Here is a 27632-nt window from a genome sequence, read left to right as displayed (position 1 = left end):
TTTCTTCCCTAGTACCCTTAAGACCAGATGGTATACTTTACGCGCAGAGCACCCCAGTCCCTCTACAGGGTGTCTACTCCTGGGCCATTCCCAGGGAGAGACCAGGCTATCCTTGGGGAAATGTTTCCTTAGCCCTGAGGGCAGAGAATCACAATCACTGGTTTCCTAGAATCTTCGCTTCTTACAGAAACAAACTTGTATCAAATCAATTGTGCTTGAGCCACTATACTAGAAAAGGTCCCGACTGTACCCACCACCAGAAAAAAAAGCCTCAGGCAGTTCCATAGGGTGTGAAGGGAGCTGACAAAAGTAGCGAAACCACAACAAACAGTGTAAAAACTACAGCGCCTTCCACAGGACGCAGGACGGGAACTAGTAATGTAGCCAGGCTCAGAAGCGTAGGCTCACAGCAGAGGCGGGCAGACACAAGCCCCGCCCACCCGTCCGGCAGCCAATCGAATCCCAGCAACCGCTGGTCTCGCTCGTCCCCTGGCGGCGGGGCCGCAGCACTGCGGGGGAGCTGGAGCCGAGTGCTGGGCGGCAGGAGAGGTGAGCGCGGACCCGGGAAGGGCGCGGGGCGGGCGCGTGTTCCGGGAGTGATGAGGCGGATAGCCATGGCTGAGGCCGTCGGTAGGCCCGCGCCGTCCTGCCGCCCTTCGGGACCCCGGAGCATCCTAGTCACCAGCTCCTCTCTGCCAGGCCCTTTGCAGGCCGGGTGGCGGCGAGCCGGAGACTCCGCTCTGGACCTGGGCGTTACTAAGTGCAGACGGTGGCAAGAAATGAAATCTGCCTCTCATTTAAAAGTGTTGATGGTTTCGGTCCTCCTGTAGACTGGTGGGTTTATCGCTGTTAATCGGCGGGACTAAGCCTCTGGTTCCAGTTCATCTCCAGAATGGAGACTTTGAACTCTACCCTGGAATTTTGAGTGACGAGTGACGGTCTGCTCCAGGAGTTCAGGAGTGTCCTTTAATCTCTCCTAGCTGCACTTTATTCTTTGGAAACTGGTGGGGAGGGGGGAGGCAATGCTGTGAGGATTGCATTGTAGGTTGCATGCTATTTGAACTCAGTAATAAGGCTGAGGTTACCTCCTACTTTAAAAAAAAGTTAATGCTGGTGGTGGGGCACCCTTTAAATCACAGAATTTGGGAGGCAGAGAGAGGCAAGCAGATCTCTAGTTCTAGGCCAGCCTGGTCTTCAGAGCAAGTTTCAGGACAACCAGGACTATCTCACAAAGAAACCCTGTCTCAAAAAACCAAAATGAATAAATAAATAAAATAAAATATGCTAACACAATATGATCCCAAGATATACTAGTTTGATGGTTAATGCCAAGAAATGATAGGAGAATATGAAAATTCTTTGTGTTTTTCTAATGAAACCAGTTTGTTTCTGTAAGAATAGGTTTTTTCAATTTTTTTTTATTATAAATAGATTCTTCTCTCATAAAGAGTAGCTCTTAACATCTGCCGATAGTGTCAGACCTGAGCAGAGGTGTTTCAGGCTGTGTTTGATGGCGTTGTGTGCTTGAAAACATAAACAGTGTGTTTTGTTTTGTCGCTGTGATAGAAAGCTGATTGACACAGCACCCTACCTACTTCTCTCTCCTTTGCCACCACTTTCCTGCCAATGTTTGACAAAATCTAGGATAATCTACATCTTAATAGATCTTAAAACTTGGAAGACCTAATCCTACAAAAATAAGATTTAAATTTGGTCAGTTTATTTTTTATTCCAAGTATTATGTAAATGATCAGAAATGGAAGTATACTGTCTTACGGCTTTTAGCGTGATATTTAGAAAGATGTCTTGGTGTTGGTCACTTGCTGAGCTTTTATGGGATGATTCTCAGCTTCATGAAGAGAAAACCCAATGTCCTTTTTTGGGGGGGGGGGCGGGGGTGAGACAGGGATTCTCTGTGTAATAGCTCTGACCGTCCTGGAACTTTCTCTGTAGACCAGGCTGGCCTCAAACTCACAGAGATCTACCTGCCACTGCCTCCCTCGTGCTGGAATCAAAGGAGTGCACCACCAATGCGCAACGAGAAAAGCTAGTGCTCTTCACATTCTGGCTTTCCTTTTCTCTACACCTTTGTGTCTACATTACTTACTGTTTTATCCATCCCCTCTGACTTACTATTCTTCTCACTGTGTTTACGTGACTGTGCTTGAGGTTTTGCTGTCATATCTTCAGGTGTCCTCACTAGCCCTTTCCTCTGCTCCCTGTCTCACCCTCTGCCTTTTACAGCTTTGCCTTATAGCAGGGTCACTTTTTCACTACAGTTAGAAGATAGGAAAAATCTGCTTTAGATCACAAAGGACAGATAATGTGTCCTGAGGAGGAAGGAGGAAGTTGCTGGAAACATGTCCTTAGCACAGGCCCAGATAGTCATGTAGTCTTCCCGAGACATTCTTGGGGTTGCCCCAAATAAAGTTTGTTTGGTTTTTTTGTTTGTTTGTTTATTCATTTATTTTTGCTTTTCGTGTATGGGTGTTTTGCCTCATGTTTGTCTGTTTACCACACAGATGCCCTCTCCGGAGAGGGCATTGGATCCCCTGCAACTGGAGTTACAAGTAGTTGTTAGCCACCAACTACTTGTGCAGATATGTAGTCAGTGCTCTTAACCACTGAGGCATCTCTCCAGCCCCAGAGTTTATTTTTATGGGAGTTATTTCAGTGTTACTCATGATCACTACACTTACTTCAAGAGAATCAGATCCCAGGACCGGGGCACTAAGAGTGCCCTTACCTCCCTTCTCAGCCTCCTGGACACACACACACACACACACACACACACACACACACACACACACACAGAGGCAAGAGACAGAGAGGTGTCTTTATCTTTGTTCATCATCTCTGGTTATCCAGCTGTCCTGTCAAAGTTAAAGTAACACATCTAGCAGGTCTAAACAATGAACAAAGAAAATTAATCTTTGCAAGATTCTCCTCGCAACCCTAGCGTTTCCTTAAGGCTAGTTCTGGATCAGTGGTGTACCATCTAAGATGCCTGGTAGAAGAAACTGGTCCATAACTCCCCTCTGCTCCAGGGCTTCTGTATCAAGAATGCATATTTAGCATGATGGCCAAAGAGTCTATTGAAGTTAGTGCTGCTGTTATGTCACATTGCTTTCCTTTTCTCTGTTTGCATTTATCTCACCATGTTTTCCCTCTGCCTGTGACTCCTGATCACCTGTGTGCTTCTTCCTTTTGCTTTAATGTGAAGTGTCCAGAAAGACTGCTGGGCAGTTCTTTTATATAGAAAATTCAGGTCCCGTAGGAAGTCAGCTATGAGGGAGAAATGGTACGATTAGCTTGTCTCTAGAAAAGTAAACTGTGACCTCCAATTTGGAACTTGGGGAACTACATCATCCCATAGAGACATGACTCTAGCTACTTATCCAGGGTAGACACAGACCATGCAGATATAGGGATGTTCGTTTGCTGAGATGATATCCCTAGGAAGTTGCCCACCAGCAGTTCTAGGGAAGAAGATACCAGCCTGTGTACCATTCCTGGTGGGCCAAAGGTGGTGGTGGCATTTGGGGGACACAGGACTGATGATAAAGAAGAGGTGGGGAAAACCAGGGTCACATAGGTTAGTTGTCCTTGTCAGCTTTTCTGCTATAGTAAATCAGACCAAAAGCAACTTGGGGGAAGAATGGATTTATTTGGCTTACAGGTTACTGTGGTGATATTTTGTTTGTGCTTTAACAAGTAAAGCTTGCCACCAAGCGGTGGTGGCACACACCTTTAGTCCCAGCATTCGGGAGGCAGAGGACAACCTGTTCTACAGAGCGAGTTCCAGGACACACTCTGAAGCTACAGAGAAACCTTGTCTTGAAAAACCAAACAAAGCCGGGCGTTGGTGGCACACGCCTTTAATCCCAGTACTCGGGAGGCAGAGGCAGGTGGATCTCTGTGAGTTCGAGACCAGCCTGGTCTACAAGAGCTAATTCCAAAGCCACAGAAAAACCCTGTCTCGAAAAACCAAAAAAAAAAAAAAAAAAAAAAAAAAACCCACAAAGCTTGCCTGAATATCAGAGTGTGTAGCTAGCCATTAGTTAGCCATAGAGGCCAGAGAGTGGTGGCCACAGTTTTAATCCCAGCATTCGGGAGGCAGAAGCTGGCAGATCTCTGAGTTCAAGGCCACCCTGGGCTACAAGAGATTGATCAAGTCTAAAAGAAACAGAGCCAAATTGTGCTAGCTCACACCTTTAATCCCAATACTTGAGAGTCTCATGTCTCTAATCCCAGCACTAGAGAAGTGGAGACAGGAGTGATATGGCTGGGCAGAGAGAGGAATATAAGGCGGGAGGAGACAGGAACTCTTGGCATTCAGTCTGAGGATTCATAGGGACAGGATCACCCTTTGGTCTGAGGATTCAGTAGAGGTAAGAGGTCTCTTTAGTGGCAGGTTCCTTTACTTCTCTGATCTTCAGGTAAGCTTTGTTTATTAACCACAAGTTACAGTCATTGAGGGAAGGGCAGGCAGGAACTCAAGGCAGAAGAAACCTGGAGCCAGGAGCTGAAGCAGTGACAATAGAGGAAGGCAGTTTCCTGGCTTGCTTTCTCTCCTTCCTCAGTTACCTTTCTCGTGCAGCCTAAGGCCACCTGCACAGGAACGGCACTGCTCACAGTGGGCTGGGCCTTCCTGTAGCAGTTGGCTGTAATTAAGAAAATGCCCTACAAACATGGCCACAGACAAATCTGATCTAAGCAGTTCCTCAGTTGGTGTTCCTGTTCTAAGGCATGGTCTCCATATTGCAACATTTCCTCCAAGAAGGAAGGGAAAGGTCACAAGGCAAAGAAAATGTTCCAGTGTGGGGGAAAACAGGAACTTGGAAAGATACTTGAGGGTCACTACCCAGCTTTTAAAAAAATAAAATAAAAGGAGAAAATGATACTACAAAAAAGAAATTTTTAACTGGACTTTCTGTCCACTGCAAGCATTGTAGAGAGTGCAAGGCTCGCAGGTTTCAGAGTCTGCCCCTGTGCTACTGATTACCCCTGGTCCTTGTAACTAACCCCTCACCACACTCCTGTTAGTGACCTCAATTAAAAACTTGCTGACTCACCAAATTGGACATTGGTACAGTTGCACCTTGGTCTATTGGGGCTCACTTTTTGAGGTGAATAGAGATGTCTGCTCATGCCTTTCACACAAGTTTCCTCTTCCCAGTTCCCTCCCGCTGTGTTGACATCTGGAGCTAAGTGTGAAAACAGTTTGTGTCAGTGTCCCCAGTGTCCTGAATCTCTTTCTGTCTTCACAGCCACCGACGGAGGAGACCGAGATGGATGCTGAGGTGAGTTCCACGCAGAGGGCTTTCAGGGATACTTTTGCTGCAGCGTGCCGTATTTCTCTCACAGATTATCCTTTTCCTTTCAAGATTTTTCAAAAACACTTTCCCTTAGGCTACCTACTTGTTTATGGTTGTGGGTGATAGAGGAAAAATGATCTCCTCTGAGTTTTTATCCGTGCCTGCTGTGGGTCACTATGCTGCCTAGCCATGAAGTGAGAGAGGTTTTCATCCACCATGTGCTCCTGGCATAGTGTGCTGGCCCTCCAGGCCCATGCAGCAAGGCCAACTGACCAAGGATATTTATTTACAGCATTCATTATTTCATCTACTCAATATGCCCAACCCACCCCCACCCCCGAAAAGAGTTTAGAAATAGCCCAAGCAGGTAAACATTTGTCCTCTAGGTTGATGGGGTATACATGACTCTAGGAGATAGAGGAAGTATTAGGACTTTCTGGGTTGTCATCTATTTCTGCCTACCTTAAGTTAGTCCATGTAGCAGGGCCAACTTGTCATGGACTGGACTCTCCAAAATAACAAGTCAAAACAGCCTTTTTATATGTTGATTACTTCAGATATTTGCTATAATCAGATATAAGCAAAAAGCTAACATAACTATTGGCTATATTCTTTTGGAAGTGTCTCTATGACACAGCATTCTGTCTCTGGTCACTTCCTCTTGGATACTTTTTCTATGACTTCCTGGATTATCTACTCTAGCCACCAACCAGAATCTGATCTGCTTCCACAACTGCCATTGAAGGGGATTCCTGCACAAGGGGAGGTTTCCTCTCAGACCCGGGATTAGGCAGAGACCACACCCAAACACCTGTTTTCACAGATATCCTTTAGTAGACAGGGAAGAAAAGTTAAAGTGGCTGCTTTCTGGCTCAGGCAGAAAAACAGCAGCAAATGACCTTGCAGGTGTAATTTTTAAGCTACAAGAAGGGAAGGGTCTGTGTTAGAATGGTCTAGGATGCAGTGGTAAAGGAGACAGAGACAAGGGAAAGTCCCAGAGGGACTGTCTCTGGATAAAGAGGAGACAGAAGTGGCCCATAGGCAAATAATAGTTTATAAAGGTAAACTGGGAAACCTAGTGTGAGGATGAGGTGTTTAATTTTAATTTGGCATCTTAATTAGGTGAGCCAAAGGGGGCTTTTGAATGTTGGACTTCTGAAGGAGGAGGAAGTGGCCAAATAAGGGACTAGCCATTGGTGGCTAGCTTTAGGAATGCAATTTAACAATTTTTAGCAGCAGAGGCAATGGGGAAAAGGAAAGGGCCTGCCAGAGCCACATGCTCCAGTGGGCTAGTGTCCCTTCAGTCACAATCAGGTGGATCTGTCCCAGCAGGTCTTTCCTTTCCACTGCAGTCCATGAAGTAGTTAACTGTATGGTTTCTAGGGTAGTCTTACTCCAACTCATATATTTCCTTGCTTGCCAGAACCCGACCTATCCCTCTGTTTTGATGTACTCCATTAGATGCCTGGACTGTTTTCAAACCTCACATTGGTCTTTGGTATTTCAGCTTGAGAGGAAATTTGGTGTGGTAGTGGTTGGTGTTGGCAGAGCTGGCACCGTGAGGATAAGGGACTTGAGGGACCCACACTCGTCAGCATTCCTGAACCTGATTGGTTTTGTGTCCAGGTAAGTCCCACTTGGATTGTGCTCCCCAATTCATGGAAATCACAATGAGTGATAACACCACAGGGCGTGGATGTTTTCTAGACCCAGAGTAAGGGAAAGCCAGCTTCTTCCAAAATCCACACATAGTGTGGTTGCTAGAAACTCTGTAGTTTGGTGTTCTCAGGGAACTAAAGAGTCAGGGACCTACAGCTAAGTGTCTGAGTGATGCCCAGTGCAGACCCCTCATGGGACAGTAAATGGGCACGGTGTTTGTTTACTACAGAAGGTACACAGTGAGTTTTGGCCTGAAAGAAGTCTAGGTGTATGTCACTTAGCTATTTTGTCATTCAGAACAGTCATCCTGGTAGCTTTGTACATTATATTCCTTATACCATTCTCAGGACTATTGCCAGCTCCAGTTCAAGATAAGAAAACAGAGATATAGAAAGGTTCAGTAATCTTGTTTCGGTTATGACAACTGGAAAACCCAAGATTATATTTATTTTTTGGGGGGAGTGGGGGTTCAAGGCAGGGTTTCTCTGTGGCTTTGGAGGCTGTCCTGGAACTAGCTCTTAAAGACCAGGCTAGTCTCGAACTCACAGAGATCTGCCTGCCTCTGCCTCCCGAGTGCTGGGATTAAAGGCGTGCACCACCAACGCCCCGCCCAAGATTACATTTAAAGGAAAGTCCAACACTTCTTATCAGAATGGTAATTGCGCTGAAATTTTTAATTAATTTTTTAGCATTAACATGCAAATTATTAGCTCTCACAGCATTTTTAAGCAAAAAATTTTTTAGTTGCTTCTTCCCCCTCAACTTCCCATTTCTCTGCACCCCCACTCTAAGTCCCTTTCTGCTTTTATTGTACTTTTCTGTTTGGATTTTTTTTCACTCTAACTCAGCGGAAACTAAATTGAACTCTCCCTCCCTGTTTTTCTTCATGGTCAGGTCTGCCCTCGCCCCACTCACTAAGTATCTGCAATGTTGGATCAGTTATGAAGTAGACACAGATACTGAGGGGTGACGGTGTGTTGGGGACAAGTTCAGGCAGGTCTCTACTTCCAGTGCTCCAGAGGACATCAGATAAATATTTCTTTCCTTCCTTCCTTTTTTCTTTTCTTTTTTTTTTTTTTTTTTCAGATAGGGTTTCTCTGTGGTGATACCTTGCTTGTGTAACAACGAAAGCTTGCCTGAAGAACAGAAGGCGGAGCTAGCCACTAGCTAACCATAGAAATCTGGATATCTGTACAGACAGACAGGAAATGAGATGGCTGGGCGGAGAGAGGAATATAGGAGGGAGGAGAGAGAAACTCACTCGCTCTCTTTTCAGCCTGAGGATTTTGTAGAGCTAAGAGCTCTAGTGGCTGGCTGCTCTGCTTCTCTGATCTTTAAGCTTTCACCCCATCATATCTAACTCCAGGCTTTTATTATTAAGACCTATTAGAACTCATGTTACATTTCTCTGTGTAGCCATAGCTATTCTGGAGCTCAGACTGGCCTTAACTCACAGACCTGCCTCTGCCTCTGAGTGCTGGATGTGAGTCGCTATGCCCGACAGATAAATATTTTCACGAATTATAAATAACTAGAGGTGGTCCATGCAGAAGGATTTTGCATTTTAACTCACAGGACCACACTCTTCCAGCCTGACTGACTTGAGTTGGCCCCTGTCTCCAGGCCAATTGTGAGAGAAAACCATATGTGCTAGAATCTTCTCTTAGTCATTTCTTCCTGCCAGATTGAAGCAGGGGAGGAGGATTGCACGACCAGGGAAATCATGATGGTTGTTAGCCAACACACCCGGGGTGGGGGGGGGGGGGCGCAGCCTTACCTGAAGTTAGAATCAAGTATAATGCACCCTCAAGGTTGAAGCAGAAACATTTTTTTTTCCTTAAGCCCTGGTTAGCTGCCACAGTGCGGCCCTTGAGACCTCCTCAGCTCCCTCGGTCATCAGGAAAGACGGCCCACTCACAGCCCTGCTTTACTGCATCCTGCTATTAGTATACCCTTGTCTATGGTCTCCTTGCTGGGTTCTGTTTCTTCCCTAGAAAGCCTGGACTAGATGTGTTCCTGGCCTTCCCCAGTCTCCCATCCATTTCCCTGCAGTTTTCTCACTTAGTCTTTTTGGTGGTGGTGGTCCTGCTGCTGCAAATGTATGTGTGTCACCGTGAGCTCATTCTCCGTGTTTTCCCCTACAGCGCCCAGCACACGGTAGGCAAACAGTAAGTGTTGATCAAACCCAGCAGCATGGGTTGGGTAGCTCATGAATTCCTTACTGGCTGAAGCTGCTGTTGGCTGGAGCTTCTGCTGTCTGCCCCCATGTTGTTTTGTGACTGCATCCTTTTAGGATCATTTACTCCCCACAGCTTTTGCACTGGGGCATGGTACAGGATGACACCGTCTTGGACCTTTTACTACTATGTTCTCTGTCAGTGATAGTCACCTAGGTTTCCATCCTGGCCCCACTGGTCAGCTGTGGCAGTTATAACCTCTCTGGGCCAGTTGTAATGGAGGCAGGGATGCTTGCTTTTCTCATAGTACACACCAAGCCTTGAAGTATGTGAAGCATCTTGTAGTCTGTGGTAGTTTAGACCAGGGTGATGCAAGTGTGAGATGTGGCTTGGTACGGTAGTTACAATATTTGACCAGGAGCTTAGTATCCCAGTAGGAAATGACTGTAGCACAGTTCTAATAGGTCTTAATAATAAAAACCCGGAGTCAGATGTCAGGGTAAATGCTGAAAGGTCAGAGATGTAAAGGAGCCAGCCACAAAGAGAGACATCTTAACCTCTACTGAATCCTCAGACCAAAGGGATCTTGTCCCTGCGAATCCTCAGACTGAATGCACAATCCTGACTCTAGGAATCCTCAGACTGAGTGCTCTGAGCTCCTGTTCCCTCCTTATATTCCTCTCTTTGCCCAGCCATATTACTCCTGTCTGCACCTCCCTAGTGCTGGGATTAAAGGCGTGTGAACCCAAGAACTGGGTTTAAGGTGTGAGCCACCCCTGCCTGGCTCTTGTTTCTCTTTTAGACTGGATCAATCTCGTGTAGTCTATGGCTAACTAGTGTGGCTAGCTCTGCCCTCTGATCTTCAGGCAGGCTTTATTTGTTAGATCACAAACAAACTATCACCACAAATAACCACAAAGATCATTTTATGTGAGGTACAAGGATCTGATTCTTTTTATTTTAGAGGAGTAACTGGAAGACTTCTGGCTTCTACAAGCTATTGGTGGCAGTGCTGGCGTTCCAGGTCCTCTGACTTCAACCCTAATGCTGTTTGCTTTCCTCACTCTACAATAAAAAATACCCAGGAAATAGGAAAGAGAATTTCTTACTTTCCAAAAGCCTCATCCCTGGGCATTTTTTGGGAGGAGGGGAGAAGAGTACTGTTAAGTACTGACTCTGTCTACTTTTGAGGCTGTCTATTTTTCTGAAACAGACGAGAGCTGGGGAGCCTTGATGGTGTACAGCAGATTTCTTTGGAAGATGCTCTCTGCAGCCAAGAGATTGGGGTTGCCTACATCTGCAGTGAGAGTTCCAGCCATGAAGACTATATAAGGTAGGTTTCTTGATGCAGGTCGGCTTTGCTAAAACTGTGCAAATGGGACTTACTAGTCAACACAGAAAATTCGGCTTTTCCTGTGACCTACTGTTAGACTGAGCAGTGGTGGCGCACGTCTTTAATCCCAGCATTTGGGAAGCAGAGGCAGGCAGATCTCTGTGAGTTCCAGGCCAGCCTAGTCTACAGAGTGAGTTCTGGGACAGTCATGGTTACATAGTGAGACCCTGCCTCCAAAATGGGGTGGGGGTAAAAGTTGCTTTTGGTCATAGTGTTAGGAATAAGTGCGTGGGGGACCTTGACGGACTCCATGGCAGGTGAGGGAGGGTGACCGAGGTGGGGGACAAACATGCCAGGGAGACAGAGCTTAAGTGAGAGAAGTTTTATTAGAAAGGGAAAGGGGGGAGGGAAGAGAAAAGAGGTAAGGAGACACAGAGACAGAGAGAGGACAGAAGAGAAGAAGGATCCAGAAAAGGTCCTGTCTGCCCCAGGGAAACAGCAGGAAAGAGAAAGTAAGTGGGTGGGGGTCTTTCTTTTAAAAGGGGTCCTTTGCACCTGCATGCTGACCAGGTGTATTCTGCCAGGTGGCAGAGTCAGCCAGCATAATGCCTGAATACTTCCACATAGTATTCATCACAGTAATAGAAGGCAAACTAAAGTTTGAGCATTGGGGAATAGTCAAATAATTTTATAACCAGGAAAGTCCTTTCTCACAGTATAGACAAAGATTGCGGTATACATGGTTCTTTATTTTGTAGGACACTGACTCTTGGCTGTTTGTTACATTCACACACAGGCTCTTGTGTATTTGCAGAGTTGTTCTCTGACATTCAGGGCATTTGAGTGTTTACTTGAAGTGTCCTTTCCCTGTGTTTCTGTTTTCAAAGGCAGTTTCTTCAGGCTGGGAAGCATGTCCTTGTGGAATACCCCATGACACTGTCTTTTACAGCGGCCCAGGACCTGTGGGAGCTAGCTGCACAGAAAGGTGACGTATTCTCTGACTCTGGAACACAAACCTTGTGCCAGGTGTCTGCCCCTTAGTTTCTAGGGTACCATCTTTCTGCCTTTCATGTATGTTGCATTATCTGCATCTGCTTTGGTGCTAAGAGTTCCCTGCCCCCCTCTTGCCTGAAGGCTCTAAACCCATGAGGAAGTGTGTCAGTTAGAAGGATGGAGAGGAGTTTGTGGGCTCCTGGCTTTGTTCTGATGGAGCAGTGGCTCGGTTTCCACATGTGATAGTGTCATGATGTTGGTACTTTGGTTGTACTTCAGATTCTTACTAATGGAAAATGCCCAAATCAGAGTAATTGATTGCCTTATATGTTTCCAGTATTTTTGTTCCACTCTGATTGTCTTATATGTATATAGTGTCTTTGTTCCATTAAGGGAATATTAAATGTTCACTGGATACCAGGAACATATCATATCATAGTTCTCATGTCAAGCTGTAGGGGTGGAGATCTTTGTTTGCTGTAACTATAACAGAAGATCTAAGGTTGGTGATTCATGAAGAAAAGAGATTTACTTAGCTCATACCACTGGAGGTTGGAAGGCCAAAGTCAAGCAGCTGTGCCCATTTGGTGTCTGAGAGTTTCTTGTTCTCCACACAGCAGAACTAAGAGCAGTTTGGAACCGGGTGTTGGTGGCGCGCGCCTTTAATCCCAGCACTTGGGAGGTAGAGGCAGGTAGATGGATCTGTGTGAGTTTGAGGCCAGCCTGGTCTACACAGCAAGTTCCAGGACAGGCTCCAAAGCAATACAGAGAAATCCTGTCTCAAAACAACAACAACAACAAAACAAAACAAAACAAAAGAACACTTTGGAGAGACCCAAAGTCTTGATATTTTATCTTCTCTTTTATCCATTCTACTTTAAGGCTTTCCCCTGAATTTTCTAATTGGGTTATTATATTTTTAATTCTATCTTCATTTAATCCTGAGTTCGCTTCAGTATTTGTCTCTTTACTGAATTCAGTTTTCAAATCCCTAATTGTCCTTGTCATTTGTTCAGCCTTCTGTTTGTTTTCTTGGGCATCCTTTGGGAGTTTATTGCTATTCTGTTTAAGTTCATTGTTTGCTTGTCTTCTTTAAACTCCATCAGTTGTGTAAGTTTGGTTGCTCTTTTTAATCTGTGTCCTGGGGCTGGAGAGATGGCTCAGCAGTCAAGAGAAATGGTTGCTCTAACAGAGGACTTAGGTTTGATCCCAGCACCTATATGGCAGCTCATAGCTGTGTGTAACTTCAGCCCCAGGAGTCTGATGTCCTCTTCTGGCCTTCACACATGTGGTGCTCAGACATAATATACATACACACATACACACAAAATTAAAAAAAAAAGTTTAAAAATTTAGTTCAGTGGCCTGGGATCCATTTAAATAATTCTCATTGGAAAACACTTCTATGGAACTGCTGGCCTTTGAGAGGAGGATATACCATCTAGGCTTTCGTATTGTGCTTTTTTCCAGGGAGATCTAAGCATGTGGACTGACTTCTCTTGATTGTGTATCAAGTGTGAGAGTCTAGGCTGCCTCTGTTGAATGGAAGTATGTTTTTGTTTTGGTTGTTGCCCAAGTTCAGTTACTTTTCTATCAGGTATGAGGAGTTGGTTAATACTTTCAGATTCAGTGTTGGTTTTGGATGGGAGGAACGGGACAATTCCAGTTCCCTGGTTGACAAGAAAGCAGTAATAAGAAAGAAATCATGTACATGGTATGTACATGGCTGTGTCTGTTTCACCTGGTTTGCAAGATATGCTCCCCAAGCTATGCCTGGGAGTGAGGATAGCACGGGTGGGTCAGGATCCTGGCCATTAAACAGGCTAGCTAGGCTAGCAGACAGTCTAGGCTTGGTGGGTATGGTGCAGGCAGGTGAGGTTCCAAGGATTCACCAGGATGAGCCTGTGAAGAATTGTATGATCTGGTTTAGGTCTGGGGTTAGGGAGAGAGCAGGCTAGAGTGCGGGGAACTCTCTAGACCAGAGCATAGCATGTGAACCTAGACTATGCCAGGAGGATATGGCCTGAATGGCATAGGATCTGGTGGATTAACCAAATTGGACAGGTACACAGGATATCCCTTCTTCCTTTAAATCTGTATTCAGTGACTAGCCTCTCCGGTCTTCCTCTCCAACCTTTAAGTAAACATTATTCTACTCTATATTTCCATAAGAATGGCTTCTTATATTCCACATAGTGAGTGGCACCAGTTTCATTAACATAATACCCTCTTGGCTCACCCACATTGGTGGAATGACGGGATTTCAGCTTCACTGTGGAAGAATAGTATCCTGTGGGAAAGCCCCGCTGTATTTATTCTGAATCTATGATTGAAAGAGTAGGAGATGAACAAGGGGGTGCAGATGTCTCTTTCACATTCCACTTCCTGTGTTTTACACATGCAGTAATGAGATTGGTGGGTCATGTTAGGTGTATCTTGACCCTGTTTTCCATAATGACAGTAAGTTATGAGCCATGCTAGCAATGTATAGGGATACCCTTTCCTTCGGTTCACATCCTTGTCAGCAATTTTTTGGCCTTTTTTATAATAGCCATTCTAAATGGAATGAGGTGATATTTCATTGTGAGTTTTATTTTCATTTCTCTAATGATAAATGTTGAACATTTTTTTCCTGCTGGCCATTTGTATGTCTTCTTTAGAAAAATTTCTATGCGCCAGGCGTTGGTGGTGCACACCTTTAATCCCAGCACTCGGGAGGCAGAGGCAGATGGATCTCTGTGAGTTCGAGACCAGCCTGGTCTACAAGAGCTAGTTCCAGGATAGGCTCCAAAGCCACAGAGAAACCCTGTCTCGAAAAACCAAAAATAAAAATTTTAAAAAGAAAAAAAAATTTCTACACATATTACCTATTTTAAATTTTTATTTTTATTACCCGTTTTTCCTGTTGTGTTCTCTATATATTCTGGATATTAACCCCTTACTGGATCTATATTTTTCATTTATTTTTATTTTATTTGCATTCGTATTTTGCCTGCATGTTTGTCTGTGTGAGGGTGTCAGATGTTGGAGTTACAGACAGTTGTGAGCTGTCATATGAGTGCTGGGAATTGAACCTGGGTCCTCTGGGAGAGCAGCCAGTGCTCTTAACCCCTGAGCCATCTCTCCAGCCCTGGATCTATATTTTACAAGTATTTAAATTAATTTTGTAAGTAGTATTTTTATTCTGTTTTTATATGTAGCATTTTGGTTTGATAGCATGTCATTTGTGTTGATTTAGTCTGTCCTTTTTTGAGGGGGGCATGTTTTGAGACAGGGTTTCTCTGTGGCTTTGGAGGCTGTCCTGGAACTCACTTTGTAGACCAGGCTGGCCTCGAACTCACAGAGATCCACCTGCCTCTGCTTCCTGAGTTCTGGGATTAATTGCCTGGCCTAGTCTGTCCTTTTGTGGTCTTACCTAAGCAATCTTTGCCTAATCCATTTACAGTGATTTGAATAAGAAATAGGCTCAGGCCAGGAGTCTGTGGCACATGCCTTTGATCCCAGACAGAGGTAGGCGGATCTCTGTGAGTTCGAGGCCAGTCTGGTCTACAGAGTGAGTGCCAGGATAGGCTCCAAAGCCACAGAGAAACTGTCTTGAAAAAAAAAAAAAAAAAAAGCTCAGAATTTGAACACTTGGTTCCCAGTTAGTGACAGTGTTTGGAGAAGTTTGAGAGTTAAATCTGGAAGTTTGAGATTATATTGTCCTTTTTCTGAGTGCCTCTGTCTTTATTTCTGCTTTGTGCTTTTCGTTAAAGATGTGTTCACTCAGCTTCCTGTTTTGCTGCCATACCCGCTGCCTGCTGCTGTGCCTGCTGCCTGCTGCTGTGTCTGCTGCCGGCTGCCTCTGCTATGCCTGCTGCTGCCTCTGCTATGCCTGTTGCTGCCTCTGCTATGCCTGCTGCTGCCTCTGCTATGCCTGCTGCTGCCTCTGCTATGCCTGCTGCTGCCTCTGCTATGCCTGCTGCCTGCTGCTGCTGCCGTACCTGCTGCTGTGCCTGCTGTTTGCTTCTATGCCTGTTGCCTGTGCCATGCCTGTTGCCTACATCATTCCTAATGCCTGGTGCCATGCCTGCTGCCTGCTCCCTCCTACCATGCCTGCTGCTGTACCTCCTACTGTGATGGAATCTTAAACTCTTTCTAAGTTGTTTCTGGTAATGTTATTTTCTCACAAACACAGAGCCAGTGTTCTCAAGAATTTACCATGTGTTTTCATCTATTGTTTCCAAGTTTTTGAGCTTATAGTTAAGTATTTAATATGTTGTGAGTTGATTTTGGTAAGCGTGCAGTGTAGCATTTTGCATGTGAATATCTACTTTTCCAAGTATCCTTTATTAAGAAATTATCCTTCATAACATTTAAGGTGGCGGCAGCTTCTCCATGTGATAGTAAAAGCACCAGGAAAGTACAGGGATAAAACTGTCAAATTGTAAAGACTGCTGATGCCTCAAAGGAAAGATGGGATATTGTGAAAAACAGCACCCTTTGCCGAGGAAGCTATGTACAGATGACATCTTTGAGAAAAGTTTAGCATTCAGAGCATCTACAGGATTCTACAACTTAAAACAAACCAAGTAACCTAACTAAAAAAAAGGTACATGGTAGAAAATTTCATTTTCCAAAGTGGCAAGCAAGTAAGACAGCACCCAGTCTTTAAAGAAATGCAAATTAAAACTACAAAAGATATCACATTCATTAGGGCATCTGCAGGGGTCTGTGTGACCACCATGGCCAGCAGAGTCATGATCCTCAGGAGGCAAGAAGTAGTTGAGCTCAACACACCTAAGTAGCAGGTGTTAGCTCACACTTCAGGAGTCTGCGCCTAAGTGGTTTATTTTAGACATATTTAAGCACAGCACAGTTTGGTGAAAATGTTCCTGGTGATGATTAATTCAGTCTCATGAGCATAATAAAGCTTAAGATGAGACTACATCAAAAGTGAGGTACATGTGACACCTTCCCTAAAGATAGGTTCCATAGGTTGACCAGCTCTTGATAAGGGTCTGCACACAAAAGTCACCAGGTGATTAGCCACCTCTGTTCTCAGCCTTCTAGGGAGATAACAACAGGTTATGTGTCCCTCCCTTTTAAGGGACAGTCCTGTGTGTGTAACATTCTTGATTAAACAAACCCTAATACTTATCTGTGAGCACAGGAACCTCTGTGCCTCCCACAGATACCCATTATTGTAGGTGTAGTTTCTCTGTGTCGTAGCAGCTGCTCCCACATAACCATTCAGAGTTGACTTATTAATTATAAATGCCCAGCCAATAGCTCAGGCTTGTTACTAGCTAACTCTTACATTTTAAATTAACCCATATTTCTTACCTACCCTCTGCCCTGTGGCAGTACCTTCTTTCAACACAACACATTCATCTTGCTTCTTTCTGCATCTCTCCTGACTCCCAAGACTCTGCTCTTCTTCCCAGCATTCTCTCTGCCCTGAAAATCCTGCCTAGTTACTGGCCAATCAGCTTTTTATTAACAATGAGAGCAACACATTTCCACAGTGTACAGAAGGATTATTCCACAGCACAATGTTAACCAGAAAATAAGTATTCACATGGGCTTAGAGTTGTTAGAAGCCCACCACATTAATGTCAGCTGGGGTGTGGGTGGTGTCTTCCTAATGTGTGCTCTGGACACTATATGTAGACGTACTCTATCCAGGTCTGGAGGAAGAATGACATAACCTCCGAGCACACAGCTAGCTATACATTGTGGGTAACGGCACCTTTTATTCCATTTTGTCACAACAGGGAAAGTCCTGCATGAGGAGCATGTGGAACTCTTGATGGAAGAATTTGCATTCCTGAAACAAGAAGTGATGGGGAAAGAGCTGCTGAAAGGATCTCTTCACTTCACAGGTCGGTGTGAGGCAGGGTTGCTGGTCCCGGAGGAGGTCCCCAGCCAACCCAGTCATCTGTATGAACACCAGAAATCATCCAAATTAGAGTTGTCACCTGGGTGTCTTAGAAGTTCTGAGAGCCCCAGGACCCTCTGCTCAGGTGCAGCTTGGTTCTTGACCTCACACTGCTTCTGTAGTGTCATTTCAGGTCATACCAAAATGAGGGAAAGTCAATAAGTGTAATAAAGCTGAAAGCAATGGAAGAGAGTCAAGTGCAGATTAGGAGAGGAACATATCCCTCAGCACTTCATCGGTATCCGCACACATAATTTACGTCACAAAGAGATTAAAGTAGAGGGTCTGGAGAGATGGTTCAGAGGTCAAGAGCACTCACTGGCTGCTCTTCACAGACCCAAGTTTGAGTCCCAGCATCTACATGGTGGATTACAGCTGTTTAAACAGAACTCCAGCTCCCGGGAGCCTGACACTCTGGGAGGCACTTCAAGTGTGTGGTGTACAGACATACACGCAGGCAAAACACCCATACACATAAAAATGAAGGAAAAAAATTAAAAAAGAGATTAAAGGCTATAGCTTTAGAGAGCTTCATACAAGAACAATAACGTCTATATTAATAACTTTTCTAGTTATGACAAACAGCTGACACAAGCAGCTAGAGGCAGTGTTTCTTCTGCTGGCTGTTGAGGCGTTAACACAGCCCCTTGTTGACCGGCACTCTGGAGGGTGTTTACATTGTGTCAGAAGTGGAGAAGTGGAGAGACGGGAGTGCGGGTACCTAGCTCACTTTGCCCCTTTCCACTGTTTGTTCAGTGCAGGACTTCAGCTCATGGTGTGGGTGCCTCCTGCTTTCATGGGGATTCTTCTTCCTCATGTAAATCTCTTAAATGTCCCTTAAAGACACACCCGGAAGTGTGACTCCAGGTGATTCCAAGTGGACTCAAGTGGACGGTGAAGATCAGTTGTCGCTCTGGTTTTGTTCTTCCCTTAATGGGATTTAATCGCTTATTGCAACTTTGAGTGAAAAAAAGTGAGTCCGAATGGCAGGGATGCTTCCATCCCGATCTTACAGGCACAGTTTTTCTTGGTGATATTTTAACTAGGGCTGGAAAGAGAGTTCAGGGCTAGAAGGCCTAGCACAAAGAGACCCTGGGCACAGTCCTCATCATTACAAAAATGAAACAACTAGGGGCTGGAGAGATGGCTCAGCAGGGCAGCTCATGACTGTTTGTAATTCCAGTTCCAGGGGACCCAACACCAACATCCATAAAATAAAAATAATCTTAAAAAAATGAAACAACTATTTGGAGGTTATTTTTCTATAGAATATTGTAGGTGAAAATATTTCAGAAAGGATGGGAATAGATGTTTGGAGAGGGCAATGTTTTCATACATCTTATTTGGGAACAACTTTTACTTCCTCCATCAAGTTACAAGGACATTGCCAAAACCAGTCATCCTTCATGTGTAATTTGGATTTTTTTTGTGACAGTCATTCTTTGTTTTTTTTTTTGAGACAGGACTTCTCTGGGTGGACCTGGCTGTCCTGGCACTCACTCTGTAGACCAGACTGGTATCAAACTCACAGAGCTCCACCTGCCTCTGCCTCTGGAGTGTTGGGATTAAAGGCGTGTGCCACCACCACACAACTTATGTTGGTCATTTTTTTTAAAAGATTTATTCATTTGCTATGTATACAGTGTTCTGCATGCATGCAGGCCAGAAGAGGGGTGCCACATCTCATTGATGGTTGTGAGCCACCAGGGAATTAAACCTCTGGAAGAGCAGCTAGTGCTCTCAACCTTGGAGCCATCTCTCCAGCCCTCTGTCAGTCATTCTTAAAGTATCTACTGTAGGTGATTATCCAGATCTTAGGGTCACCTTTGATTGAGTCCTTTCTGGTCCACCCTTGAGTGTCTGTACCTCCCATCCCAAGGCTTTTATTACAGAAAGGATGCCCTTCTGAGCAGAAGGGCATTATTGAGTGGCAAGAATGTCTTCTGTCTTGAAAATTACGTGAGTTACGACAGGAAGTGGCATGGCCATTAACTTGAGCAAGAAACTGCTGAGAATGTGCTATGTGTTGTCTTAAAATGAAGTTGAAGTTCTTGAAGCCATTGTTCATTATCCTTGTGGTATGGAAGACATGAACTCAGAAAGGCGAGTTTGACAAAGGTCACACTTAGTTCCTTAGTGCTGGGGTTAAAGGTGTGCACCACCACCACCCAGCAGACACCAACTGTCTTGATACTGAATTAGACTAAATGTATTGTTTTCTTTACACTTCATGTTGTCATGGTGACATCCTCCTGCCATCTGAACAGGCAATACTTACAAGAATCTAAGTCCCAAAGACTAAAATGTCATAGTTCTCCCACTTACCAGATCTCTCTCTCTCTCTCTCTCTCTCTCTCTCTCTCTCTCTCTCTCTCTCTCTCTTTGGTTTTTCGAGACAAGGTTTCTCTGTGTAGCTTTGGAGCCTATCCTGGCACTTGCTCTGTACAATAGAAATGTGAAACTTTCTAAAAACTGTTTCTTAGAAAAAATTGTACAATATAATGTTTTCTCTCTTCCTTAATTCCTCCTGGCTCTTCCACTGTACTCACCCAATTCTCTCTCTCTTTAAAACAAAGACAAAACAACAAACTTTTTCATTCTCTCTGGCTGTATTGACTCCTGTTGCTCGTTTGTCTTGTTTTACTAACAACATTGAATTAAAAAAAGAAAATTTTCGCTGGCCTTTAATCCCAGCACTCAGGAAGCAGAGGTAAGCAGATCTCTGTGAGGTCGAGGCCAGCCTGATCTTTAGAGATTTACTCTTATTTTATGTACATTGGTGTTTTGCCTGCATGTGCGTCTGTGTAAGGATGTCAGATCTTAGAGTTACAGACTGTTGTTAGCTGACATGTGGGTGCTGGAAATTGAACTCAGATCCTCTGGAAGAGCAGTCAGTGCTCTTAACTACCGAGCCATCTCTCTAGCCCCTAATACTGTATGTTTTAAAAAGAAAAGAAAATTTTCCATTTAGCCACCTTGCGTTTCAGCCTTTTATTGATCACTGTACACATGTGTGCCACGAGGCAGGATATCAGCTGTTCTCTTCCCCAGCTTCCCTGGGCATGAATCTTTGGGAGACAGTCTTTTTTTTTTTTTCCCAGCTCTCTTAACATGTGTGATCTCTTGCAGCTAGCCCACTGGAAGAAGAGAAGTTTGGCTTCCCTGCATTCAGTGGCATTTCTCGCCTGACCTGGCTGGTCTGCCTCTTTGGGGAGCTTTCTCTTATTTCTGCCACCTTGGAAGACCGAAAAGAAGATCAGTATCTGAAAATGACTGTGCAGCTCGAGACCCAGAACAAGGGGTGAGTTGTGAGAAGTAATAAGAGATTTCTTAACATCCTCAGGCAGACATAGGGTAACTCTTGAAAGGCCCTGAAGGACCGTTCCCTGGCATCCAGACCCAAGACAAGTGTCTGCTGTAGAGAGAACTTTAACCTATTTTATGTTGTCTTTCCATCCTTTACCCGCTGAGGTGTGAAGGAACAATGTAAGTCCAGTTGCCATTAAATAAATAATGGCTTACAGAAATTAAGTAAGTGATTAAGTTATGCAAGTAATTACTTTAAGCTTTATTATTTATTTTTCTATTTATATTTGAGACAGGATGCCACTGTATTCTGCAGGCTAATCCAAAACTCTTAGGCTCCGGCAGACCTTCTGTCTCATCCTCTTGAGTAGTAGCATATACATAGGCATATGCCATTGCCACCATTCCATGTTTTTAGTTAGGAGGACGTTGAGGTGCAAGAAACATTTTGGTATTTTGATTCCCTCAAACATTAACACTCTGTTATTTGGAAGGACATATGAAGAAGTTGTTTTTAGGTAGATAAAACTGTTTGGAATAACTCAAATTTTATCTAGAATTAAGGTAAAAATAGTGAATAAACTACATTCAAATTAATCTTAGTCATAATTTTCTTTTTTTTAATTTTTTGAGACAGGATCTCACTATGGTAGCCCAGGCTGGCCTTCAATTTACTGTATAGATTGTGTAGCCCATCTCAAACTTGAGAATTTCATACTTAGCTGGAATTACCAACACACCCAGCTTGTTCTGTGAACTTTGCAAAATACACATGGGAATACATTTTTAGATAAAGTTTGATCAGCTGTTTTTACTACTTTTTAATAGTCAGTGATGTATTTGCCTGAGATCACAATTGGCTTAGGCAGAGATTTCTGTTTTCCATGGCCAGGTATCCTGGCTCTGCTAAAAATAAGAAGACACAACATAAATGAAGGAATATCTTGGAGAGAGTTGAGTCTATGAGTCATGTCGAGAAAGTGAAGCAGACATAGAGGCACTTTGTTGGCAACAGGATGGTATTTGCTAGCTTGTGTTGAGAAGTGAATCCAGTGAAGTAACTCTTGAGAATTCACACATGAGGTTACAACAGTTTGCAGTTTTCCATGGCTTGTGGCTGCCTGCCTTCCCTATCTAGATTCCCTTAGAGCAATCCTTAAGACTCGGGGTGCAAAGCAGTGATTACATGGAAGTCCCCTAATGGCAAAGCAAAATAAATACCTGACTATAGTAATGTTGGAAACATAGTCACCTGGAGCCTTTGGGTGGTGGTGGTGATGATCAGGGCGCCACTGATTCTCCACAGTGAGCCAGCCTTTCAGGGAAGATGGGTCTGTCACATGAAGGCAGGTGTGAGTACCCATCTGCTTCCCTATTTGGGTTTTTTGTTTTTTGTTTTTTGGTATGTGTGTGACGTGGTCATGTGTGTGAGCTAACACATGTGCACATGTATGTAGAGTCTGGAGATTGATGTTAAGTGTCATCTGCCTTGACCAGTCTCTACTTTATTTTCTGAGGCAGGGTCTCTCACTGACTCTAGACCTTACAGATTCCATGAGCCTGACTAGCCAGCTTTCCAGGGATCCTGGAATTACAAGTGGGCCCCACGCCCACAGCTTTGGGGTGGGAGCTGAGGATCTCAGCTCTGGCTCTCATGCTTGTACAAGTGCTGTATGTATTTACCTTCTCTCAGTTTCTGTCCAGTGTGCTTTTTAACATGAGGAATTTTTTGTCATTGCAGTCTGTTATGCTGGATTGAAGAGAAAGGGCCCGGTTTAAAAAGAAACAGATATTTAAGTTTCCAATTCAAATCTGGATCCCTGGAGAATGTGCCAAATGTAGGAGTCAATAAGAACATTTTTCTGAAAGATCAGGATATATTTATTCAGAAGCTCTTGGGCCAGGTCTCTGCAGAGGACCTGGCTGCTGAGAAGAAGCGCATCTTGCACTGCCTGGGCCTGGCTGAAGACATCCAGAAGCTCTGCCGCCCTAAGAAGTGAGGAGGGAGCGCCAGGGTTTGGTTTTACCAGCAGCTCATCCATAGCTCTTCCAATTAAATACATTGGATAAACAAAACGGGTAGTGTTGTAAACCGTGTTGCAAATAATATTTGGTGCTAGGGCCATTCCATGAGAATAAGGGAAGACCCTTCTGTGGTCATGGTTTATAGCCTAGTTTTATTTTGTCTTCCTAGCAGCAACCTGTTGGATATAGCCAACGGTGTTTTCATTCTTGTGGAAAAGCTTGCTTGAAGTCATCCAAGAAGAAAAAAAAAAGTGCATTTGAAGGTCTACCCATGTTCCACACTGCTTACCATGAGTTGCCTTCCATTCTTTAGGGAATGTGGCTGTCTCTCACAGTCGCAGGGTCACCTCTAGTTGCTGGTAATCCTGTCTTAGTGACCACTAGGTAACTTGTAAGTTACTCAAGGGAAAGGGTTTTTTGGTGGAAGAGTGCCAGCAGTAATAAATGACAACAAGGATGTGAGTAAAGCAATTATCCCTCCACAGTGCTGGTAGAAATGTAAGCCACTTGAGTTTGTAGTGAAGAGATGGACAATAAGGTAGCCTAGAGCAAGGCCTGGTGACAGTGGTGCCATAGCAGCTGGGCCTACAGGAGGGGACCCTGGAAAGAAAAATATGACTTGGTAACACAGGCAGCACTGTGGTCCTGAAGTTATTATTTGACAGAATTATAGCTTGGCCAGTTGTTCAGCTCAGTCAGGCTAAGTACTCAGAAGGCCACTGGAAAGAGGTGACAGTTTGCCAAAAGATGTTCTGGTGGCATCCTTCAAGGACGTGTCTGCAGTCTTGGCTGTTCGGGTCCATCAGCCTCCCCTATCTTGAGCTGAGCAGAGTGCCATGGACCTGTACTTGTCGGTCCTCCTGCATTTTTTCCAAAGCCTACTTTATTTTAACTGACTTTTTTTTTTAAGATTTTATTTATTATGTATACAGTCTTCTGCCTGCATGCCAGCAGAGGGGACCATATCTCATCCAAGGTGGTTGTGAGCCACCATGTGGTTGCTGGGAATTGAACTTGGGACCTCTGGAAGAACAGTCAGTGCTCTTAACCACTGAGCCATCTCTCCAGCCCCATGACTGCTTTTTTTAAACAGGTTTCATTATAACATTTTCATACATGGGAATCATAGACTCTGCTCACCTTTTCACCTGCCTGTTAGTCTACCATGGTCCTACTCTTTCTGAATAGTCCTCTTCCTGTACCTGTCAGACATGGATACAAAAGAAAATGTGCAATTTTTGTTGTTGTTGTTGTTGTTGTTGAGACAGGATTTCTTGTGTAGCTCTAACTGTCCTGGAACTCATTCTGTAGACTAGGCTAGCCTTGAACTCTGCCTCCCCAGTGCTGGGATTAAAGGTGTGTGCCACCAACTCCTGGCCAAAATGTACAACTTGAGAAAAAGAGCTCCAGGAAATACAGTGTCAAGTCCTGTGCTCAGAGAGATGAGAAGTTTAAACAAAAAGTCTGATGTGAAATGGAATAGAGTGGTGCCCTCTGTGCAACACCCTACCCAGCCAAAAAAAGGGGGGGGGGCTGAGGAAACTCCTAAAGGAAAGCTTATTCAACACAGGAAAGCATCTGCTTATGTAAGGAAAGCTGCAGCCTCCATCCTAAGCAGGAAGCAGAACTTGGCAGCTTCAACAACATGGTCCTGCCTTAGTCAAGGATACAGCAGTTAAAGGGTTATGGATTCTTCTTCCATTGTTAAAGAAAGCTGGTGAAGCCGGGCGCGTGGCAGTGGAGTCACTGCATGGCAGCCCAGAGAGGCCATTTCTTGAAGCTGTATCGCCTTGGAGACCCCAAGATGTTGGCGATGCCAGAGCCATAGAATACCCGCCAAGGAGAGCTGTAGATGGAGTGGAGGCAGCCCAAGAGAAAGAAGTGTGTTAGTCAGCAAAGCTGGAAGGAATGGAATCTGAGGAGCCATCTAAGCCCTCTGACATCAGACATGGAGATGCAGAATTTGGGGTTTGCCCTGCTGGGTTTCTGTCTTGCTCTGGGTCCGGTATTTCCTCACTATGCCTTCTTTCCTGCTTTTCAGAATGGCAGTGTGCCATTGTACATTGGAATTACGTAACTTTTTATTTTAGTGGGTATTGCGATTAAGATACTGCCTTGAATCTCAGAAGAGACTTTTAAACAGTGTTGAGACTGTTACAGACTATGGGAACTTTTGAAATTGGACTGAATGCATTTTGCATTGTCCAATAGGCTACAAGCCTATTGGGGGCCAAGGAATAGAATGTGGTGGTTTGAATGAGAATGACCCTCCCCGCCCCAATAAGGTCATATATTTGAATGCTTGCTCCACAGACGGCCACACTGTTTTGGGAAGAACTAGGAAGTATGGTCGTGTTGAAGGTGTCACTGGGTATGAACTTTAAGGTTTCAAAAGTCCACTCCAGATCCAGTCTGTGTCTCTCTGCCCCCAACTTTCTGATCAAGATGTAAGCTCTCAGCTACTGCTCCAGCACCATGTCTGCCGCCATGCTCCTGCCATTATAGCCACAGACTAATAACCCTCTGAAACGGTAAACAAGCCCCAATTAAATGCTTTCTTTTATAAGTTGCTTTACTTAAGCCAGGAATAGTGGCACACGTCTTTTAGTCTCAGCACTAGGTTGGCAAAGGCATGTGGATCTCTGAGTTTTAGGCCAACCTGGTCTACATAGAATTGTATGACAGCCTGGGCTACTGTCCAGTTTTTGAGACAGCCCCTGTCTCAAAAACAAAATAACTTGCCTTGTTCATAGTGTCTTCACAGCCACAAAACAGTAACTAAGACAGGGACCATGCAGAACTGGTATAGGGAAGGCATCCTGACAGGCAGAGGTGGGAGCCAGCCTTTGTGGCTGATATCTATTCTGCAGCCACAGGAAGTTGGGACTGGACAGGTGGGGCCCAGCTCCACAGGACCTTCTCAACCCAGATAGAGTATAGACTTTCTCCTTCAAACTGAGGACACAGATATTGTAGGCAGAAACGGGTAGAGTTATGTTTTAAGACAGTGGCTGTCATGAAGTGTGGAGATAGAAGACAGGAGGGAGTCTGCTGTAATCCAGGACAGGTGACATGCATCAGGACTTGGTGGTGACTGTGGGACTGGAGAGATAGTGACAACTAGAGGAGTCAGGAGTGATGCTGAGACATAGTTCAGGTCCTGCATGAATGCTGATACCATCTCAGGAAGGCAGCGCCTTCCTAGGTGGATGGTTACCCATGTGGAAAGTTCCATCAGCACGGTGCTTCAGAGTGTGGCATCCAGACTGAGGTGGCAGTTGGAGGAGAGCAACAGCACTGTGGCAGTTGGCCAGAGCCACACCACAACCAGCATCTCTCCGCCGCCGCTGGAACACTGTGGGTCTCCCACTGAGAGACTGGACACCCATGTGTTGAAAGAGGGCCACATGGGGAGAGAAGGCATCTTAATCCCAGACTATACTCTGGGTCATCAAGAGGTGTGCAGCCAGGCCTTAATGAGCACTTAGAATTAAGAAGTCTTTGTCTCATTATGTTATTGGAAATTTATTATCAGTGAATGTTTGATTTGTATATCTATCCTATCACTGTCCAGCCTGTGACGACAGCAGCACAGCATCAAGGATGCCACCAAGGCCCATCCTGAGACAGCCAGCCCCCTCCTGTGTGCCTCACAGCGGGCCTGAGGCAAAACAGGGCAAGAGAACACTTATGTATCATCTTTACTACTGCCACCCCGCCCACAGAATCCATAGGTGCTCATACACAGACCTGATCTCCAAACAGGCAATCTGGCTCTTGCTCTTGCTCTTATGTATCCCCTGCCTTGATGGACATGGCACCCTGGATAACTGAGGGGAGTAACCAGATGTGACGCTAATACTGAATGTCTACTGGGCACTCAGATATTGTACCAGAATGGTTTTATTTTTGAGTATTATACAATTAAGTTTACAAATGATGAATGTTATGTACATGGACCAGAGAACTCTTTAAAGACAGTAAGAAGCTACTGAGAAACTATTCTCTACAACACTACAGAATGGAAAGTAGATTCTAGTGACCAGAAGCACATGGATATAAAGAACAGACTGACTTTATACTCCAGACCAATAAGCTCCCCTCTCCTAGGTGGATGGTTACCCATGTGGAAAGTTCCGTCAGCACGGTACTTCAGAGTGTGGCATCCAGACTGAGGTGGCAGTTGGAGGAGAGCAACAGCACTGTGGCAGTTGGCCAGAGCCACACCACAACCAGCATCTCTCCGCCGCCGCTGGAACACTGTGGGTCTCCCACTGCAGCCATCTCGAGTGGCCTCAGTCTCCTTGCATCACAAGAACATCAGAAAGATCCTCTGTGCCTTCTAGCTTCAGATTCTGAGGGAAGATAAGAAACACACAGGCTCTGATAAACTGAGAACAAAACCCTGAGATAAATTTTAGTTGAGGAGACAAGGTGACTACAGACAATGAGGTCTGTTCATCACTATAAGGAAAATCATCTCATGGCAAAAATAGTTTGTACAAAGCTGCTTCTCACCAGGTGGTGGTGATGACTCCCACAGAAGCTAAAGAGCCAGGCCATCTGCCCCAAGGAAGCTAAGAGATGCAGAAGGGGAGGCCACCAAGAGCCTTGACACACATGACTAACCTGTCTGGCCTCCTCCACAAGTCCATAACCCATCCCCCAACTGTTGCAACTGTGACAGCTGCCCTTCCACATCAACTCTGTTTCATCTTCACCTCAGGCAGCTGTTTCCCTTCCTTGTCTTCTCCCTGCTCCCACCCCCCCACCCTCGCCTCAAAGGTGCAGTGGGGAGATGTGCTGGTACTTAGCCATCTGCCCACTGTCTTCCCTATTGTCCCTGCCTGGTATCTTAGCTCAGGTTCTATAAGCTACAAGAGCATGGGGGCTTCAGTGGG

General features: G+C 44.9%; 2 protein-coding genes across 6 annotated transcripts in view; one reads left to right on the top strand and one right to left on the bottom strand.

Annotated features, from left to right (window-relative positions):
* The first annotated feature begins 426 nt into the window (after window positions 1-426).
* Window positions 427-22782, top strand: Blvra (biliverdin reductase A). 2 transcript variants are annotated; one of them, XM_027421913.2, is made up of 8 exons: window positions 427-549; window positions 5271-5303; window positions 6826-6944; window positions 10368-10487; window positions 11375-11472; window positions 17237-17344; window positions 20530-20701; window positions 22448-22782. In XM_027421913.2, the coding sequence occupies exons 2-8, from the start codon at window positions 5292-5294 to the stop codon at window positions 22704-22706; spliced, it is 888 nt and encodes a 295-aa protein (XP_027277714.1). In that variant the 5' UTR covers window positions 427-549; window positions 5271-5291; the 3' UTR covers window positions 22707-22782. The 2 variants fall into 2 exon arrangements, with proteins under 2 accessions (XP_027277714.1, XP_027277715.1); XM_027421914.2 differs by having other exon boundaries at window positions 501-549; window positions 5180-5303.
* Window positions 22783-25955: 3173 nt separating this feature from the next.
* The window catches only part of Ncaph (non-SMC condensin I complex subunit H), a 29940-nt gene continuing 28263 nt past the window's right edge, over window positions 25956-27632 (bottom strand). For 3 of the 4 annotated variants that reach the window (XM_027421911.1, XM_027421912.2, XM_027421910.2), the window contains exon 18: window positions 26617-27086. In XM_027421911.1, coding sequence (XP_027277712.1) covers window positions 27027-27086 — 60 coding nt within the window. In that variant the 3' untranslated portion in view covers window positions 26617-27026. Of the gene's footprint in view, window positions 26060-26616; window positions 27087-27632 lie in introns of those variants that run through there. The other variant, XR_003486549.2, reaches the window with a different exon arrangement.

The sequence above is a fragment of the Cricetulus griseus genome, chromosome 6 (assembly GCF_003668045.3).
Source record: "Cricetulus griseus strain 17A/GY chromosome 6, alternate assembly CriGri-PICRH-1.0, whole genome shotgun sequence".
Taxonomy (NCBI): domain Eukaryota; kingdom Metazoa; phylum Chordata; class Mammalia; order Rodentia; family Cricetidae; genus Cricetulus; species Cricetulus griseus.
Note: the sequence above shows the minus strand (reverse complement) of the source record. Positions and strands in the feature narration are given on the sequence as shown.